The sequence below is a fragment of the Macrobrachium rosenbergii genome, chromosome 30 (assembly GCF_040412425.1).
Source record: "Macrobrachium rosenbergii isolate ZJJX-2024 chromosome 30, ASM4041242v1, whole genome shotgun sequence".
Lineage (NCBI taxonomy): Eukaryota > Metazoa > Arthropoda > Malacostraca > Decapoda > Palaemonidae > Macrobrachium > Macrobrachium rosenbergii.
The window spans coordinates 13,337,178-13,358,500 of NC_089770.1; the positions used below are offsets into that span (position 1 = coordinate 13,337,178).

General features: G+C 38.2%; 1 protein-coding gene across 1 annotated transcript; it reads right to left on the reverse strand.

Annotated features, from left to right (window-relative positions):
• Window positions 1-1,632: 1,632 nt before the first annotated feature.
• On the reverse strand, window positions 1,633-15,606 carry LOC136854769 (ammonium transporter Rh type B-like). The gene is given in 10 exon segments (XM_067131346.1): window positions 1,633-2,460; window positions 2,872-3,053; window positions 3,392-3,525; window positions 4,266-4,422; window positions 4,896-5,040; window positions 9,312-9,443; window positions 11,626-11,792; window positions 12,345-12,528; window positions 14,754-14,798; window positions 14,801-15,606. Coding segments are annotated over 10 exon segments (1,497 nt in total). The 5' UTR covers window positions 14,973-15,606; the 3' UTR covers window positions 1,633-2,281.
• Window positions 15,607-21,323: the final 5,717 nt, after the last annotated feature.

Sequence of the window (21,323 nt, forward strand, 5' to 3'; positions counted from 1 at the left end):
TTCGCCGGTAAAATCATTATAAAAGAATGTGCATATGAAGTTATTCACATATTTGTGTTTATATGGCCCAATGCAGAGAGGAGAGAGAGAGAGAACAATTGTTAAACTATAATCACCTCCCTATGTGCTCTGCCATTTTTCCTGTATGCTGGCTGGAGTGACGTCATTAGGTGTTATTGTTCTTTGAAACAATGCTAGCACAGTGTCCTCTCTCTCTCTCCTCTCTCTCTCTCTCTCTCTCTCTCTCTCTCTCTCTCTCTCTCTCCGGTCTTTACTGGAATATTGTCACTCATGTGCCTTATCTGTAACAATATCGTTTTATGCAAACATCAACATATTTTTTTTTTACCTCGCCTTATCGGTTTTATGAAGCTGTCTAGATTAGGCCTAACATCTATAAAAGATATTAAGAAACTTCCTTTACTATTATTATTATTATTATTATTATTATTATTATTATTATTATTATTATTATTATTTTCTGCTCATACAATTGGCGTAATTTTATTAATCATAATTATCATAAATTACTTTTCCTTTTCGTTTGCTTGGTTCAAGTCCAGAGTTCAACACCAGTCCTCTTGGTCGCAGTCAGTTTGGCACGAACTGCCTTTGGGCAAAAGCCCATGCTGGCATAAGGTCGACTTAACCCGTAACAACCAGCCGGCGCAGTTAATCATATTATTCCTAACATGATTTACATTATTTCTTAAATATTAGGTTTTGGGTTGTTTTCAGTTTTATTCTTTTTATTCGTTAATTTTTTGTTATAATTATAGATAATTTTAGTGAATACCCCAGGGTAGACCTTTGCCCACATGCCTTTTGACCATAAAGTGCCCCTAGACATATAAATCCAACCACAGCTTGCCCCTAGACCTATAAATCTTGAGAGGTCTTACCTTGCCCCAGAAAGCTCTCTCTAACCAATAGACGCTGCGGTCCAAGGAATGTTCCTCCTGCTCCTCAGTTAATTTAGGAGAGAAAACTCCTCCATTCGGGGATCTCTACCACCATCTCGCCCCTAGGCTGAGGAACCAGGCGAGCCAATCCGACCCTTAACGACGGTCCGTAACGTCGAAATTCGCTTGCCACGGAAGACCCCCGCCGTTAAGCCCCGCCCCTAACGAGCGTGCGACAAAGGAAAGGTGTTGGAGCGTGAAATTGTAATGAGGGGGTTTTGGGTCATTTGACACCCGGACCTGTCAACACCTGGGGTGTTGGCGGAGGCAGGAGAGATGGGGGGGAAGGAGGGGGGAGAGAAGTTGGGAGAAAAAGAAGTGAGGTAAAGAGAGATAGATGGTCAGCGGAGGAGGTTGATACTGCTATAGGATGTGCGGGGCTTCTTGACGGGCTGGGTGAATGGAAAACGGATATCTCTCTCTCTCTCTCTCTCTCTCTCTCCTCTCTCTCCCTCTCTCTCAGCATTAGTAAACAGTACTGCCTACCAATTACTGCTCTAGACAGAGCCAGTTATGACTCTAGAACTGATAAACAAATGAGAGTAGCACATACCAGTCCTACATACTAGTCCAGTAGATGGGAAATATTAAGAGCTGAGGCAACTTTTCTTTAGAAAAATTGTATTTATTTCAAGGAATAAATTGTGGTAGAATAAACATATCCCTCTGTTTATTACAATGACACTGTACAGCTCATATTATAATTAAGTAGAATATTTTATTTGGTGTTTTAATTCATTACAGTAAGATAAAGAAAATTGTCAAATTATAATGGTGTAATATTTAAGCAAAATTAGATTATGTTTGATTTTTATTAAAATGCTCACTACACTGCAGAGTAATATGGCCAGAATGTCTGTGTTTCGGAGCTTAGTAATAATACTATCTATCCTAACCCTACCTAACCTAACCAAGGCATCCTCACTTAGCTGAATCCTGCTACGAGCTACAGAACTGGTAGGTTCCCCAGAAGTGTACTCAGCCTTTATTAGTCTTATTGATGAAGCCTCTAATCACATACAGCTTCACTGCTATAAAATTCTAAGGCTTCACTCGAAGGATTTTGTCTTGAAGTCAGAAGTGAAAACTGGAGTAAGGTCGAGTTGAAGGGATCCAAGGAGAAGTAAAAAGTCAGAAAGCAGCGTAGCTAGGGAGGGGCCTAAGAAGGAACACTTCAAAGAACCTTGACCACAGTCTTCAGTGTCCCTTGAAAGTCAGTACAGAGGAAAGGTTGGAAAGTCAAAGGGCAGAGAGCAGTACAGGTACTGCAAAACCTACGGTAATACCTAAAGTGTGCCCCCCAAAAGGGGAGTTTCCCCTCACTGAAGCTTTGCACCAATCTCTGGTGCCGTCACCTGGACAGAAAAGACCTTCGTGTGATTGTGAATATCCACATGGCTGGAGTCATGGTCCTCTTCCGGTAACTCCCAGTAGGCAGCGTCGCTGAAGAGCCGATGGTGACTCACGGGTTCGCACCTCTCGAAGCTGAGGGAGATTCCTGGGGGGATGGCAGGTTTAATTTATTAGCCCCAAATAGAGAGTGTCAAGTGTGTACATTTTCTGGCATCTTTTGCACTGAGTAGTCAGTATTTTTTTGTAAGCTGGATGCAAAATTAAAGTCACGCATGTACTGTACTTGCTTGACCTTAAAATTGCATCAGTGCAGATAAATATAAGCCATTTTGTCCATTTCTAGCTTTAAAATGCTAAAATAAATATAAAAAAATATAATCTTGTGAACACAGCAACAATGGTTTCTCAAAATTACATTCATAGAATAGTTCCAGAAAGTCAGATGTTGGAACAGTTGGTTTCAAAAGCCACTATATTCAATAGCATGGTCATGGACTTTAATTACATATTCTTTGGATTTCCTATTAAACCAGTGCTCTGATTAAACACCACATACCAGTTATAGCTCCTGAAATAATTGCTATGACGAGTGTCACAACTAATCCCAGAGTCTGGTACAGTGCCTGCTGGTTGGCAGTCCACCCAGGTCCAGGCTCCAGAGACTCCAGGGTCACCTTGAGTTCCTGGTAGAGGGAGCTGTTGGCTGGAGGGCTCATGTGTGGGAATTGTACGTACAGGCTGCAAGGGAAAACAAATTGAATATTGTAGATTTTTTGTGTACATATGTCCTGTGTACCATGTTAAGAAGAAATGAAAATTAAGTTACAAAACAAGCAGACCTTGCACAGACTCTGTATCAGATTGATGGGCAAAGACAAGTACTCCCAAAGAATTAGAGAAAAGCCCTTAATGGAATAAGGGGGAAGGAAAACGGAGGAAGAATCCAGGGGAATTGCAATACGGGGAATTAAACAGTCTTAGAATCAGGTTATTTGCTGATCTACAGCTATCCAACTGAGATTTAGTACTTACCCAGAGTTGTATTTCAAGAGAGAGAGAGAGAGAGAGAGACTTACTCTTTGCCGTAAAACGTTTCAGATGCAAACATGCTCATCCCAATTGAGACAATGGCTGAGATGACTCCAGGCATCCCATGTAGGTTGTGTACTCCGCAGGAGTCGTGGAGACCAATTTTTTTCAGTAACCATGGCTGTTGAGATAATGATAATAATAGTGATGATTTGTTCCAACTTAGGACGTACAAATTCAGATTGCATATAAAGTGTATGCATTATGGAAATTCCTTGTCACACTTTTCAGCGAGGGTGCACTCTGATCACACATCTGCCATCTGCCAAGGTTCCTAAATAATTAATGATTACCTTGTACCAATGAACGCATGATAATTATGATAATTATTGTTATGTTACTGAATATACAATGCAAGCTTGCCTTATTTTTTAAATAAAATAAGGGGTAAGGTACTTTCCATGGCTACAAACTGTCAGATTTTTGGGAATATCAACAGGAGATAATCTGGTTGAGTTGGTAACACGATAGACATTCTAAACTGTTGTCATCAAAAGGGTGCCCCACACTACAGTAAAGCATATAATAAACATGTTGGTAACTTATCACAAACAGGTTGAATACAAGTCAACGACTTGGTGATAGCCCAAAACAGTGCTTCATACGGTTATCCAGAATTTGCCAAAGATTCAATTTTCACGTAAGGTAATTGATTGTTTTCCACCTGTTTTGTGAAAAAATAACCTCCACAATTGCTTAAAGAAAATGGATTCATTTCTTTCGGTTGCTGGCCTGCTTTCAACCTGTTTGTGATATGTATGCAGTAAGTTACTAACATGTTTGTAGTGTGGACACACCTTACCACATTAGTGAAAACATAACCTCTACAATTGCCTCGTGAACGTGGATTCAAGGCATTACCTGAATGAAAATGTATCCTGAAGTGGAGATGAACCCAGCGAAGAACCCAATACAAAGGGCGCCCCATGGCTGTATCATGAGGTCCGCTACAGACCCCACGGCTACGCCCCCCGCCAGCGTGGCGTTTTGTACGTGTACCATCGTGAAGCGGTTTTTCCTGACGGACAAAAATTGAAACTGTTATTTTATACACACACACACATATATATATATATATATATATATATATATATATATATATATATATATATATATATATATATATATATATATATATATATATATATATATATATACTGTATATATATATATATATAGATAGATAGATCTGATCTTGATATTACTTTAACCATTCCATCTTCTCTTATGGGCATTATACAGTATATGTTATCGACGTATTTCAAATCGAATTTAACAACAAGGAGGGACACCTCTCTCTCTCTCTCTCTCTCTCTCTCTCTCTCTCTCTCTCTCTCTCTCTCTCTCTCTCTCTCTCTCACCTACTCTTGACATTACTTTATGCATTCCATCTTAGCTTATGGGCCATTCACGCATTCCAGTTCGAGTTTAACAAGGAGAGACATTCTCTCTCTCTCTCTCTCTCTCTCTCTCTCTCTCTCTCTCTCTCACCTGCTGACCCATGCTGAGGTTAAAAAAGCAGCAACAACGGCTGCAGTCAGTCCAAGGTATGTGTTGATGACAGCGCGTCCGATTCCCTTGTCGTTTCCCAAAGCCCCGTTGAAAGATGGCCAGTACACCCACAGGAAGATCGTACCTGTAATGCTTAGGCTTATATGCATACACATATATACAGTATATAAAGTATATGTATATATATATATATATATATATATATATATATATATATATATATATATATATATATATATATATATATATATAGGATACACACTCAGGTGTTGAATAGCCCTGCAGGTTGTATCCAGGAGCAGGAAGATATTTTTAAGTCCGTCCGTGGGGTAAAAGTGAACAAAACTCATTTTTTATCAAATTTTAAAGGAATATCTCAAGTGGAACAGGGTTTCCAAAACGGAACCTCAAAATGTTATGAGGTAACTTCAATGTGAATCTGGAATATCCTTTCTATTTTATTTTTGTTTATGTGCCATTAATAACAATAATATCACCAAGAATTTTGCAAAGCACCTGTATTATTACTACTACTGTTCCGAGAGGAAGTGAAATCTGTGTGTCGGTATCATTTATTATAATACCATATTGTTTTCCTTGAGATTTTAGCAGTGATTGAGATGATTTAGGTGAAAACTTGCTGTAAGGGTCACCCACTTCGTTTCAAAAGTTTGACAGTTTTCCATCAGGCCTGAGGCTAGGTCTTAAGGCCCCCGCCTATCGAGCATCGAATCGCGCTTCGTGCAACGCGTCGAGTTTTCATAGTGTGGGGCTGAAATCGTGCAACGAGCCACTCGCAGCTGGCTCGACGCTATCAAGACATTCCTGATATTTTGTGGGCGGAGCTTCGAGCCAAGTGATATTTTGTTGGGTACACGAGGAAGGCTCCATTATTTTGTATGTTGAGTGAAATTGAAGATGGATAGCGCCAATTCAAGAGAAGTGTTAAGTGACTTTATAGACCTATAACAGTCTTTCCGTGTTTGTGGAAAATTAATCGGCAGATTACTATAACAAACACGCAAAACAAATTACTCAAGACAAATTAGTAGAAAACTGAAAGAATGTGACCTAATGCTGATCGTGAATCATGTTTACGTAAGATTAATTCTCTATGCATCATTTAGAAAAGAATTTTAAAAAGGTTCAGGCCTCATACAAATCTGGAGCCAGCACAGATTTATAAGCCCAACTTATGGTACTACGAAAAAATTACTCTTTCTGAAAGACCAAGAAATGCCAGGACGCTCTAGGTCTGCTATAGAGGAGGAATAATGTGTCCCAATGCTTGTGGAGAAATACACGTTGAGAATTTTAGATCTTCATAGGATTTCCCAGTTACTAAAGCGTAATGTGGCTGCTAGCCATTGATGGGGAGAAATTGCTTTCGAAGTTTCGTATCTTTCTTCTCAATAATAGGAGTTAATGGAAAGAAGTTCTAGGAACGTATCTTCGTCCATCCTCAGATAGTTGAACCAATCTTGGGGCTCTTTCAATCTAAGTTCTTCTAGCAAATTGGTATGAGAAATCATTTCTCTTAAAAGCCACGATTTGCTCCACTTTGATCTTTTTTACGTTTTTCTCTTCGAGAGCAACAGCAATGCAAAAAATCGTCTGTTCAGGTCTGAGGATGACATCTTCACTGTGCGGAAAAGCGCTTAACTGAAAACAAGGCTCTTTAGTGTGTGGCCTCCTTCGAGTTCGAGCCAGCTTGAGGTGACTCGAAGCGCGATTCGATGCTCGGTAGTGTATGGGGGCCTTTAAGGTCGAAGCAGTAGTGTGGGGATCATTTTCATTGTGAAATTGAAACAGGAATAAAATTGACCAAATGTTTTTCAGAAGATTCCAAAATAACATGATTTTTTCTAAAAACTTCCAGGAGATTGGTTGCAATTTCCTGAGACCTGACACGTCTTTTACCAGTGAATATTTTTATCAAAACGGTTAGGCCTAAGCAGTAAAGTTCGAGGCAACTCAGCCATCAAAGTTTATGCACTATTACGGTCTCAAGCCCAGATAAAAACCTTGAACTATTTAAAAAAGAAAAAAATAAAAGTGTTAACGAAACTTTGAACAATAACTTTGATAATTTGGCCAAATGGCAGTTGATCGCAATGAATAAGTAACGTTATTAACCATCTTCAGCGAGTTGGCAACTAAGGTTTTTGGTGTAAAATTAAGAAGAAGAATTTTTGTATTTACAAATTGCTCAGTTTACCTTTGGGTTTTGTGAAGTTAAGAATGATTCCGTCTCGTGCAATGGAAGACATATGGACACTGCAGTTTATGAAATAACCTGGCTTATATTTGGAGTTTATACATACAGGATCACCTTTTGCTTGTACTTCGAATGGATTTAGATAAGGACATCCGATGTCATATATACGCAGAATGCTAGGCCTAGGCCCACTCATCACTCCGTTCTCGAGTTAGTTAGTTATAAATGATTTGTTTAACCAGACCTCTGAACTCTTTTAGGGTTCTTCTCGAAAGTAAGTGCACTTTTGGAAAACCATTTTATCACATTTGTTTTTAGTTTTTAAGCGAATTTCGTATTTTGCTTTTGTAATTGTCATGAGGGGAAAATTAGCAAGGAAATATTTTGTATTCATTTGTTAGGACATTGTACTCATTAGGCCTAAGGTTGAGATTGAAAGGGATGTTTCTGTTATGGGTTGTCAAAGCAGTCGATTTGATAACATATGAATTACATCGTAGAATTTAAAACCTGAAAAAACAGGACCATTCTCCAAATAATAATGGTATTACAGTCCACAGTGTATAGGCCTAATGCATAAAAATGGGGTTTAATGTTTGCCCAGGCTACCAGGCCTATAATTATTATTCGTAATATTCATTACTCGCCTTCCCAAATACCTACCAAATATTGCAGAGGCATTTTATAGAATAACCGGTTTTGAGACGGTTTGTTCCGAAGAACTGAATTAGGCTCACGAGGTACTGCGTGGTAAGTGTTTGGACCAAAATTAAAAATTGTCGAAATAGGCCGAAGCCTTTTGTATTTTTTGTGAATCGGGGTATGTACAGTAGGCCCATGCATTAATATGGACTCCATCCTCGCAGTAATCGGTTATGTATTTTCAGAAAATTGGGGAGCTTACAAACCAAAATATCATACTAGACCCAAACCCATTTTTATTTCACAACTACAATGGGAAGACCTCGAGCTTCAGGTCCTGTTTTGAAGCACATGTTTTTGATGTGATGCCCTTATTCTCCTAGATTAGGACAAAGACCATTTGATTCTGATCTTTATGCTCCACCAAATGATGGTAAATCTTCACCCCTCCGATTCCCAGTGGGGTGATATTAGGCACCCAACCTTATCCCTGTTGTAAATTAGGTGAGTTGAGGTTAGGTTTTATTTTTCTATTCCCTCGTATTTCTTTATCACCTTGTCCTGCAACTTGTTTCCCTCTCTTCAGGTTGATTTCCCTGGGAACCCTCATGGGTCTATTATAGCCTGTTGACTCTGTCAGTAGGGATATTCAGCTTAAGTTTTAAAGATAGGAAAAAGGAAAAAAAAAAGCAAAGTATGCATTAGGCTGTGGAGATCAAAAACTCGCTAGACAGGTTTAGGACACACAGTCCCAGGTGATGTTAGATTGCCAATGGATGTATTAGTTTGATGGTTCAGGGGAACAACGCCTCCCACAGGACAGCCTTTGTTCTAAGTAGGATTGTTAGGATTTATGACTCTGGTAGGTGACAGCAATCCTAGGCTAGGCAAGGATGAATGCTAGTCAAGTGGTGTTACACCACCTTGGGTAATAGAAAGGATCACTGGTTAAGATTTTTTCAAGAATAACGTTTTTGGCATAAATCATATTTTTCTGGTTATTTGTGTTTTTTTTTAACATTCTATAGGCATAAATTTTGTATGCAAGGGGCATTATATGGCTCTATACAAACCTAGCCTAACCTATCCAGTGGGGTTATAAGTGGCTGCAGTTGTCCAGTTTTTAAATCTGGAGTGGAACCCAATGACCATTGCTATGTAGCCCTTTAGAGTAAGTCTTATGTTATATGTCAACATCTCTTACTACTGTTGTATTGTTCTAAGTATGGGTAATATGTAATTTCATGATGGAGCCTAGTCTACCTACCTGAAATAGGAACATATAAGAACAGACTTCCCAGGTTAGTCCAGTACTGTTAGACCACTAAAGCAGTTGGCCAGAACTCCTGACCATGCAGTAACTGCCCCAACATAGAAAGCTGAATCTAGTCTTACTTGCCACATCTGCTAACCACAGATATGGTAGAACCTACAACTATGAGTACTCATTTGAATGATTTAGATCACATAGTTAAGAAGTTATGACACCAAACATGGGCTTTATATGTAAGAGAAAGTTAATCGGACAGACTTACCAATCATAGAGAAAAGATCAGACGTATAGGTAGACCCCTCATTCGGGTGATCACTGACTTTCATTTTCCTAGATACTGTCCTTGAGAAGGCCAAGCCAAAATAAGCGCCAAATGTGTGGATGACAATTGAACCTGTAAAGAGAAATGATTGCAGTGAGTCTTGCAGGTTGCACATGCAGTTTAATTTGAGCTTTGATGGCAGCCCTGTCAACAGTTGAATTGTTTCCCCACATATTGTTATCAGTGTTATATTTTTATAAAAATCTTGTTTTCTGTGATGTTCCAATTCACTTTTCAGTATATATTCAGAACCAATGTTCTGTGTTCTGTAATACACCTTATTAGTGCTGTAGTATATTAATTTGTACAGTACAGTACCAGATACTGTAGTTTCTAAATCAAGAAAAACCTTAAATTATTTTTGTGACATTGATAAAAAAACTGTTTTGGAAACTATCATAACCTTGATAAGCATTCTTCAGGGTACATTCAAGCAATGCATTTCTTGTTAGTATTTATTGCAATACTCTTGTTTTAGCAGAATCAGCCAAAGCTTTACTAGGAGTTTCAGATAAAATCACCTTTCTCAAAATCTTTATTAATTTTAGGGAATTTATGTTACATTCATTTTCAGAACAGTTTTATTTCCTGTATAGTGCATGGTGCATTACTTTGTGCACTTAGTGCATTTGTATCTCCAGTTTCTGTAGACTTTGCTCTTTACAACTAACATTAAGTTGTTTTTGAATATTAGTAGGACACAGCAGTTGCAGCTGACATTCATACTGAATCTCTCATTTTTTCATATTACCCAATACATTTATGCACTCCAGACAGACAGTCTTAATTATGTCCACCGCCAGGTTTGACAAGGCCTTTGGTCTTCCAGTTTCACTTCAGTAGTTCTCTCTGACTTCAGTCTCACTTTTCATCTTTCTAGATAGCTATGAAACCATTTCTTTGTAATAATCTGTCCATGCCAAAACTTTTATATCCTCAGGCATATACTCAAGAACTTAGTAGTCAGAAGGCCTTTTGCCTGTGTAAGGTGTTTGTAAAATTTTCCCATATAAAAAGATTGTCCAGTTTGTGGCCCCACTGTCTCTTGGTCCCTCGAGCAGCCTGTAAAAATGTTTCTTGCTCCCAAATTGGTCAAATGATACATCAGTCACACATGGTGGCTTACTAACTGTTGCTTTGCTAGTTAATCGTTGGATTTTGATAAATAATCACAGTTACAGCAAATGGCATGGCTCTTACTTCATAACATGGTATCACTTCAGCTTCACATATTCCACCTCCATCAGTATTCCTGAACTATTTAAGTTGCCTCTTTTCCAAGAGGTAACCTTGTCAACACTGTTAGGGTGAAGGGTATCGATTTAGCCTACTTCTCTTACAGAAATACACCTGCTTTGGCATCTTACTCACACTGGTCCTTTTGTCTACAGAAAATTTGCTGAATGATTGAATTCTTGCTTCAAAGGTTACTCATAGGTCAAGCTGCCATGACTTTTACTTCGTGTGAGGTCACACTGGAATAAAACCAACCTCCTGTTAGGACACAGTTCTATACAGCTTGCCTCCTATCAGGACAAGCTGCCATACGTAGACTTCCTTCTAGGACACATTGCTATGGAACCTGCTCCTGTCAAGACACACTACCATAAATCCTGCCGCATATTGAGACAAACTGGCACAAAGTCCACCTTTTATTAGGACACCAATATAAAGGATACATCCTATTATGACGTACTGCCATAAAGTTTGCTTCTAATTAGGACATAATGCAATAAAGCCTGCCTCTTGTGAGGATGTGCTGCTAAAAATCCTGCCTCCTGTCAGGACATACTGCTGTAAAGCCTGCCTCCAATTTGGACACACAGCTAAAAAGCCTGCCTACAATTGGGACACACAGCTGTAAAGCCTGCCTACAATTGGGACAAACAGCTGTAAAGCCTGCCTCCAATTGGGACACAGCTGTATAGCCTGCCTCCTATTAGGACACACTGCTAGAAAGCCTACTTCCAATTGGGACACAGATGTAAAGTCTGCCCAATTTGGGACCAACTGCTGTAAAGCCTGCCTCCTGTTGGGACGCACAGTTGTAAAGCCTGCCTCCAGTTAGGATAAACAGGAGGCACAGCTATAAAACCTAACTCCAGGAACACACAGCTATAAAGCTTGCCTCCAATTGGGACACAACTGTAACGCCTGCCTCCAGTTATGACGCACAGGAGACAGCTGTAAAACCTACCTCCAAGAACACACCTGTAAAGCCTGCCTCCACTTAGGACGCAGCTACAAAACTTACCTCCCAAGTCGAAGATGCCCAGCACTTCGATGCACAGGTAGAGATTGATCGTGTAAACTATGACTTCCACGAAGGCCATCAGCAGCATCTGGGTAGGCGACGTCTTGCCCAGGACCGCCCCGAACGAGATCAGAATGGCTCCACAGCAGAAGTCGGCGTTTATGATGCTGGAGACATAAAATCGGAATGAAGATGGCGTCGGGAAAAGTCATTTTGTTAAGGAAATGAGACGCTTCAGAACTTTAGTGAGATATTGTTAGGTATTGTTTTGCTATGAATTTTTAAAGTGAGGTTTTCATTGTCTTCTATTTTGTTGTTGTTTGAATGGTGATGTATATATATATATATATATATATATATATATATATATATATATATATATATATATATATATATATATATATATATATATATATATATATATATATTATATATATATATTATATATATATATATATATTATATATATATATATATATATATATATATATATATATATATATATTATATATATATATATATATATATATATATATATATATATATATATATATATATATATATATATATATATAAATATATGTATGCATGTTAGAAACAGATTAGAGATTATTGTGACATTGACTATACATAGATATCTAGAAAGTGATCAGTTTAGATACATAAATAGATAGACAAATAGATAGATATACAAACATCTAAAAAATCTGGCACTATACTTCACGATGTTGAGTGTGATAAGCTTTCCTCTAGCTCTGGCGATGCCATCCACAATGATAGCGAGTTGAATCGTGATAGCAGTGAGCAGGAGGTTCAGCCCCACGGCTGAGAAACCGTATTTTTTTAGGAAGGTCATCAGAAATCCGAAGCCGATGGCTATCATCACGTGAATGTCTTGAAACACTGTCAGAGAAAGACAAGAAAACAGGTCATTTTAATGTCTGTCGCCAAGAAAAGACAGGTCAGTTTAATGTCTGTCCCCAAGAAAAGGCAGGTCAGTTTAATGTCTGTCCCCAAGAAAAGGCAGGTCAGAAGTTTAATGTCTGTCCCCAAGAAAAGACAGGTCAGTTTAATGTCTGTCCCAGTTTAAGAAGAAAGGCAGGTCAGTTTAATGTCTGTCCCAAGAAAAGACAGGTCAGTTTAATGTCTGTCCCCAAGAAAAGGCAGGTCAGTTTAATGTGTGTCCCCAAGAAAAGGCAGGTCAGTTTTAATATCTGTCCCCAAGAAAAGGCAGGTCAGTTTAATATTTGTCCCCAAGAAAAGGCAGGGCTTAAGTTGTCCCCAAGAAAAATATTGTCTGTCCCCAAGAAAAGGCAGGTCAGTTTAATGTCTGTCCCCAAGAAAAGGCAGGTCAGTTTAATGTCTGTCCCCAAGAAAAGACAGGTCAGTTTAATGTCTGTCCCCAAGAAAAGGCAGGTCAGTTTAATGTCTGTCCCCAAGAAAAGACAGGTCAGTTTAATGTCTGTCCCCAAGAAAAGACAGATGAGTTTAATATCTGTCCCCAAGAAAAGACAGATCAGTGTAATACCTGCCCCCAAGAAAAGGCAGGTCAGTTTAATGTCTTTCCCCAAGAAAAGGCAGGTCAGTATAATGTATGTCCCCAAGAAACAACAGGTCAGTTTAATATGTCCCCAAGAAAAGACAGTTGAGTTTAATACCTGTCCACAAGAAAAGACAGATCAGCTTAATGTCTGTCCCCAAGGAAAGACAGGTCTGTTTTAATGTCTGTCCCCAAAAAAAACATCAGTTCAATGTATGTCCTCAAGAAAAGACTACAGTTTCATGTCCCAAAAAAAAAAAAATCACTTTAATGCCTGTCCCTCAAGAAAAAAATGGGTCAGTTTAATGTCTGTCCTAATAAAAAACGGGTCAGTTTAATGTCTGTCCCAATAAAAAAAAAACGGGTCAGTTTAATGTCTGTCCCAAGAAACGACAGGTCAGTTTAAAAAAAAACGGGCCGGTTTAATGTCAGTTCCCAAAAAAACGGTCAGTTTAATGTCTATCCCAAAGAAAGGCAGGTCGGCTTAACGCGGTTTAATGTCAGTTCCCAAAAACGGTTTTAATGTCTATCCCAAAGAAAGGCAGGTCGGCTTAACGTCAATTTCGTGTTCAAAAAAAAAAAAAAAAATAGATCAGTTTAATGTCTGTCCCCAAGGAAAGACAGGCAAGTTTAATGCCTTTCCCAAAGAAAGACAGGTCAATTTAATGTCCTCAAAGAAAAAAGGTCAGTTTAATGTCTGTCCCCAAGAAAAGACAGGTCGTTTTAATGTCTGTCCCCAAGAAAAAACAGGTTGCATTACTTTCTGACCCCAAGAAGAGACAGGTCAGTTTAATGCCTGTCTCCGTAGGGGTGGGAAGCGACGGGAAGAGAAGGGCAATGACGGAATTGACAGAGCGATCTCTGCATTGGTCTCTCTTGTACTTTCATTGCTGCATCACTGTCCATCTTTTTTTAATCTTGTTCCAATTTTCGTTTCTCGTTTGAGAGCTTAGAAATGGGATGCGATGCCTCGTCATTCTACTTTTTAAGTACTAATATTTCTGTATGTATAAAGTTCGTGAACTTTTGTGGCAGAAAGAGGGGTCTAGAGCCTTTTCCTTCTTAAGCAGAAGTAGACCAAGGTGCTGCTACCTAGCGTTAGTCAGTCACATGCTTTGTCCAGTTAAATGAATAGGTATATAAATATTTTTTTTAAACACAAAACCAGTGCTCCTTAAGAGGCATCTACAACCTTCAGACGTTATCAGAGAGAGAGAGAGAGAGAGAGAGAGAGTGAGTTCAGAAATCCCACCGAATCACATAATCAAAGCTAATAGAATATGCGATCGATTAGAGGAACTACAGTTGAATAAAAACTGACCCCGCCCGTATCACGATGGAGGTAATACAGGTACATTGGTCTTTGAGAACACGTGAAAATATGCTTTGGAAAAAAAAAATATTTAAAAAGTTTTTTTTTTTTTTTTTCAAGGTAGAACATGGACTTTACAAGGGCTAGGTGCTAAAAATAATTGATATATATATATATATATATATATATATATATATATATATATATATATATATATATATATATATATATATTGCTTAATAAAAAATATAGCAAAATGAGAATGATCACACGTACTTGGATAATATTGCCTTATCTCAGGCGTCTCGTGTCCATGGTGCTTGTGTAGTTATAGCGCGTTCCATCGTAGAAAGTGTCGTAGCGAACGAACCCCATAAACATGAGGATGAGGAGGGTTTCCAGGAGCGCCGTGTAGATGGCAAACCAGCCGATTCGGCCCACGGATATCATCTTGTGTGTCCTGTTCGACGAGAGAAAGAGAGAGAGGTGATACATGTTTAAGGGCCAAAATGATAGAAGTTAATGAGGCTAAAGTCTCTTTAGAGAAGGGAACTTTTTTTAGGGGTAGCCATGGGAGATGGTTGTGTTGTTCACTAACAGTGCTTTGAGGTTCCATGAGGTTACGTTTGCTTTTCTGGTATTTCGTATGACGGTTGTGAGGTAGGAAATTGAGGTGGAAGGGGGCCGTGGGTAGAAAAGAGGGGTCGAGTTACCCCGTAGAAGTCCTCCAGTTTTTGTTATTGTTTTAGTGGTATTATTTTCTCTTTCAACACATGCGAGCCACTTGTCAGAAGAGACGAAGAATAGCAAGATTTCGATAATAAAGTCAGGCTAACCTTAATTGACTTTGATGCGTTGTTATTCCAGTACGGATTTCAAATTCGCGTTACAACAAATAAATTGGGATTTAGTACGAAGCCAAGTAAAAGCAGCTGTCAAAACAGTCCGCATAACTGGAAAATTTTCAAATTAAACTTTCTATTGACCACAAATTTTATGAACATCATTCATATAACAGTTACAAACGTACACACAATGCTTCTCTATTCAAAGCGAATTTTTGGACGTTTCATCGATATTTTTATTGTCAGAATAGAAACATAGCTTGTATTTACCATGTAACGTGAAACATCAAAATAAATATTATATAGTTCATTTAATACCGATATCGCTTGCAATAATAAACGCGCCCACAAGATACGTAGAGATTTTTTTTTTTTTTTTTTTTTTTCATGATTTCAGCACATTTTAAATCTCACGAGATTTTTGCAAGCGACGTTCACCAAGAATCTTGTTTCCTTACAACGGCATTTGGTATCTTGATACGGCTACCTGTCTTTTATTTTTCATAGCTGTCCAACTTCTCTGATTTTTACACCTCGCCGATTTTTATCTGTCAGTTAAGATAGAATCCAACTTGGTCTGGTTGAGTTAATAATAATAATAATTAATAAAAACAAATATTCCCTGTATTGGTTGCTGAATAAAATAGGGTATACGAAAAGGTACGGAACTGTGAGGAAGAAGGTTAAGTGTTTGGAAAATGAAGAATAGCAGGTGGTAGAATGACGGGGAAGACCCACTTGCATATAAGAAATTGGGGAGACCCAATGGCATTTCTTAAATCTACATGGATCGTTTTTATGCTATTTATTCCATTACTGGAGTGGCCAAGTGTGTGTTTCCCGAATAGATTGTTCAGTGTTCCAGTCCTTGTTTTAAGGTATTAGGTAATCTCTTTTTAGCAAAACATAATAGAAATCATATTATAGCTGTGGGTCTAAAACAGTTTTTCCGTCATACGGTTTTGGATACCCTTTTCTAAATGATCTTTACCTCCCAGATATATGTTGTTTCTGTTGTCATCTAAAAACACTTTGTGACGGCTCTTTCGTTTATACCTCATCAAAATACGCATTGTCAAATAGGCATATGAACTCTGTCACTTGGAGCCTCCGAGTTTCACGGATTAAGGATTAATATTATACATTGTCCCCTTCCCATGAAGGCACGGCAATCTTTTTTTCACTTTCACTTCTTTTAAAATAGCAGGAATCACAGTTTTCCTATAACACCTACCACTTGGTTCTTCGAGTTTTTAAACTACTTTGGCACCATTGCATCCACGTATTCGCTTCCTCTAATTTCTTCGACAATATCTTCATCTCTGATGGTTCTGCAGAGTCTAGAAACCCACAAGAAGTCTTTTATGGTCACTGATACCTCACTACACCTTCAGGCTGCCCAAAGCACGGGCCAGTGCTGGCATAAAGCCAACTTTTTCTGGGATCAGCTGTCGACTTTTAGAGATGTTTCACTTCTGGAAAGTACTCAGGCGCTGTATGTCACCAGCGATCAATAGCATAATCAACTTCTTCTGCCTCCGAAGATCACCAGACTGAGAGAGACTGACACTCCCATAGGTGTGGCAGGTGATGCCTCAGTGTTTTTTTTTTTTCTTTCTTTCTTTTTCTGATTTTTAGTTTTCTGTAAAAGAAAACTATTGAGATGGCATTGCCTGTCCGTCCGCACTTTTTCTCTCCGCCCTCAGATCTTAAAAACTACTGAGGCTAGAGGGCTGCAAATTGGTATGTTGATCATCCACCCTCCAATCATCAAACATATCAAATTGCAGCCCTCAAGCCTCAGTAGTTTTTATTTTAATGTTAAATTTAGCCATGATCCTGCGTCTGGCATCGCTGTAGGTGCCAACGACACAGGCCACCACCGGGCCGCGGCAAAGAGTTTCATGGGCCGCTGCTGAGGAGTTTCATGGGCCGTGTCTGAGAGTTTCATACAGAAAACTCGATTGCGCCGAAGAATCTTCGGAGCATTTTTTTACTTGTTGCAATTTAGTTTTGCTGAGAAAGTATCGACAGTGTCACTGGGAAAGTTTTGGTTTTTGGTGAAGTAAAATTCGATTTTACGTCTTGCTTTCATCCATTCGGTTCGTCTATGTTAAGCATTCACAACACTCACTCCGTCGGCTCTCGGGTCTCCTTGTGTCCCCATCGCCGCTTGCACTGGACCCCTCCACATCTGCGTAATACACTCTCTTAATTCAGTCACCTTGTTGAACTTCGGCTGCAAGCTCGCGTACGCTTCTCTGCGGGAGATTATTTTTCCACTCACTTCGTTGATCTTCGGCCGTCATTGCACCATTGCCGCTCGCACCAGACGCCTCCACATGTCAAATACGTCCTTTCGTGTTGTGGGGATTGTGGTTGTCTTTCAATCAAGGCACATTACTCCCTTAGGGCTGGACAAAGATTGCAGTTAATCTAGTTTAACTAATGCGCTCTTTATTTGCTTTTTTTTTTTGTCTGAGATCTTATGATCACTTTGAATATATATATATATATATATATATATATATATATATATATATATATATATATATATATATATATATATATATATATATATATATATATATATATATATATATATATATATATATATATATATATATATATATATTTTATATATATATAATATATGCATTATATATATGTGTATATATAAAATTATATATATAGACTATTAACGAGAGTAAAAATTTTACTTATACATTCCACTGATAACTTTCTACAAAAATTAATACGCAAATCAGCATAACTGAACAAAATCGATGCCATTTTTCTTTAATCTCAAAAAATTTACACCAAAGTTTGACCTCATTATTGGTAGTTTTTATCTGAAGTATAATGTGAATTAATTATTGGCAAAATTTGGACGAAGTTAACGAGTTTTTTTTATAACAAAACAAATAGAGAAATAATTTGACCCAGGATTTCAGGTCGGTAACATTTTACTACAAACTTCAGTGAATCGAGACAAGACTTTTAACGTGATTGCCGAGAGTAAATATATTTACCCGTATGTCACACATTTTGTTATAAAATAAAATGAAAATGGAGACCCGCTTTGACCGCGTGAATTGAAGTTGTTAAAACTTTCCACAAACTCAAAATATCATTAAGAATTTTAACACGCTAAAAAAAAGTGGGTATAGCTTCAAATGTTTCAAAAAAAATTTTCATAAAATGAAGTTCTATAAATTTTTCACATCTCAAAATAACACAAAAAAGTGGACACAATTCGAAATTTAAAAAAGACGAAATTTTACTTCATAAAATGAAGTTGTACAAATGTTTCACAAACTCAAAATAACACAAATAAAAAAGCGAACACAATTCGAAAATTAAAAAAGACGAAATTTTACTTCATAAAATGAAGTTGTACAAATTTTTCACAAACTCAACATAACGCAAATAAAAAAGTGGACAAAACTTGAAATTTAAAAAATGTAGACGAACTGTGACGTAAGAATTTTCCACAATCTCAAAAAAAATAAAAAGTGGACACTTTCAAATAATGAAAATGGAGACGAACTTTGGCCTCATGAAATGAAGTTGTTAATATTTTTCACACACAAAAAAAAAATAAATAAAAAAGTGGACACAGTTTAAAATTTTAAGAAAATGGACACGCACATTGACTTCGTAAAATGTTGTTAAACTTCTCCCCAAACTCAAAAAAGAAAAGAGAAAAAAACTGGACGCACAAATGTGCCCCATTACCGAAATTTTGAGTCGGACCAGTCGACGACAGTGAACCGAGCGTGGACCCTTTGCAGGCCTGGAACTTAACTGACCCAATCGTTACGTGGTGTGTGCGCGCCTTACCTTCTCCGGAGCAAAAAAAAAAAAAAAAGAAGAAGAAAAAGAAAATTGATCTGCTAGGGTGGTAGGACGGACGGCGGTTTCAAAATAATGAATGATTAAACGTGGCCCAGAACCCATTAGGGTGAGGGAGGTTGAAGAAAGAGTTCAAGGTGATTCTGTCATTGGGAATTCTGAAGTCCTCGTGGTGTAAGGAAGTTCAGCTTCCGTTGTGAGAATATGGTGTCGTTGGAGATACTTGATATAGGAATTGTAGTTTTGTTTTCGCAGTCACAGTTGTGTTATTATTATTATTATTATTATTATTATTATTATTATTATTATTATTATTATTATTGCATGGGCATAAGACTTCATGATCTGTTGTTGTCTATATGTTTTCATAAATTATCGATTTAGGAACTTCAAGTCCGTACTTTACTGGCATGATTGCGTAATCGTTGTCATTAAAAACTTTCATAGGTAATTACTCCTGTGTGAGACTTTACAATGCCAGTATTATTTTGTGTATTTTCTTATTACTTGTTTTACAAAACACAGGATTATTGCGCCATTACAACCCTATTTTTAATCATGATTATGTACAGTGGCTAACTACCATAGCCCTGGTTCTTTATATCGAACGTGCGGGAGCGCTTGCGTACATTAGTGGTTTTTTTTTCCTGAGGTGGGGGCGGGGAGCCTGTTATCGATTGAAACAAAAGACTAAATCTGGATTAAACGAGAACTTACTTTCTGAAATTGGGATGATCACAAACTGGAAGATTTCTCTCTCTCTCTCTCTCTCTCTCTCTCTCTCTCTCTCTCTCTCTCTCTCTCTCTCTCTCTTCCTTCTGAGGTTGCTCACGACACTTGTTATATTTAGGGACAAGAGCTGTGGGAATTCTGTGGAAGTTTTAGTGGGTTAGAAGATGCGCCAAAAAAAACATTTGCAGCCTTACGGCTAACATAAACGTATATTTTTCTTCTTCTTCTTCTTCTTCTTCTTCTTCTTCTTCTTCTTCTTCTTCTTCTTCTTCTTCTTCTTCTTTCTAGCCATTTCCATAATCCGTAGCAATATTGAAATTCAATCCACAAGTTTATTTAGCCACCGTAAATGGGTAGTGCCACCAGTGCTCCTCACGTGATGCGCTGTAGGCATTGCTACAGCGTTTGCAGAGTCCCTTCGGCCCTTAGTTGCACCTTCTTTTTAGCCTGTTTCTTTACCTCCATTCCCGCATCCATTCTTCAATATTGCTGTCCAACCTCTCTAGCTATTAGTTCTTAGTGTAACTGGGAATTTCCTACTAATTTATCTCCTTGATTTCCAGGATCTCTTTATCTTGCTGTCCAACCACTCTAATTCCCTCTTTTCATTGTTAAGCGCTGATTGGCCGAAAGTGCCTCCTCGGTGCTTGGCTTGACAGCCTCAATTTCATAAGGTCGTAATCCTTAGTAATACTGAAATTCAATCCAAAGTGAGCTATTGTGTTTTTATTATGTATTAATATATTCCTTTTCTTGTAAACATCCCCAGTTACATGCAAATTTATCTCGTCGTTGTGAATTTTTTTCCATTGACAGACTTCATTCGACTTTTAGTCTGGTAAAAATAAAACGAAAATTTTGAAAACTTTGAACTACGTCATTATTACTTCGTCTTTTGGAAACCTCTCTCTCTCTCTCTCTCTCTCTCTCTCTCTCTCTCTCTCTCTCTCTCTCTCTCTCTCTGCGCAGTGGTGAACGTGTTCTGCACACAAACTTAATGACCGGCCTTCAGTTCTGGAACCGGACAAGGAGGTACGAATGGTCACGTTCCCTACATTGCAGTACATCTCTGTAAACCTAGCCAGCACGTCATGTACCTGGTCGTCAGCCGGCCGTTGTGGGTCGTAAGTAGGGGGGGGAGAGAGAAGGTAGAGGCAAAACGCTAGACGCGAGTGTTCATTGCCCCTTCAAAATGGGTACAGTCAAGACGAGAGGGCCTCGACGAGATAATCTTGGAAATAAAACTTACATTTTCTTTGTTTGTGAATGCTGCACTTAAGGAACTAAAGACTTCAGCTATTGTTGTGAGTTCTGGGTATTTTATGTAGCCAGTGTTACAGGGTAGAAGCTAGGAGGAAAAAAAGGCTACACTGAAATAGTTTCATTTCATCAGTAGTGACAGGCTGTCTTTCTT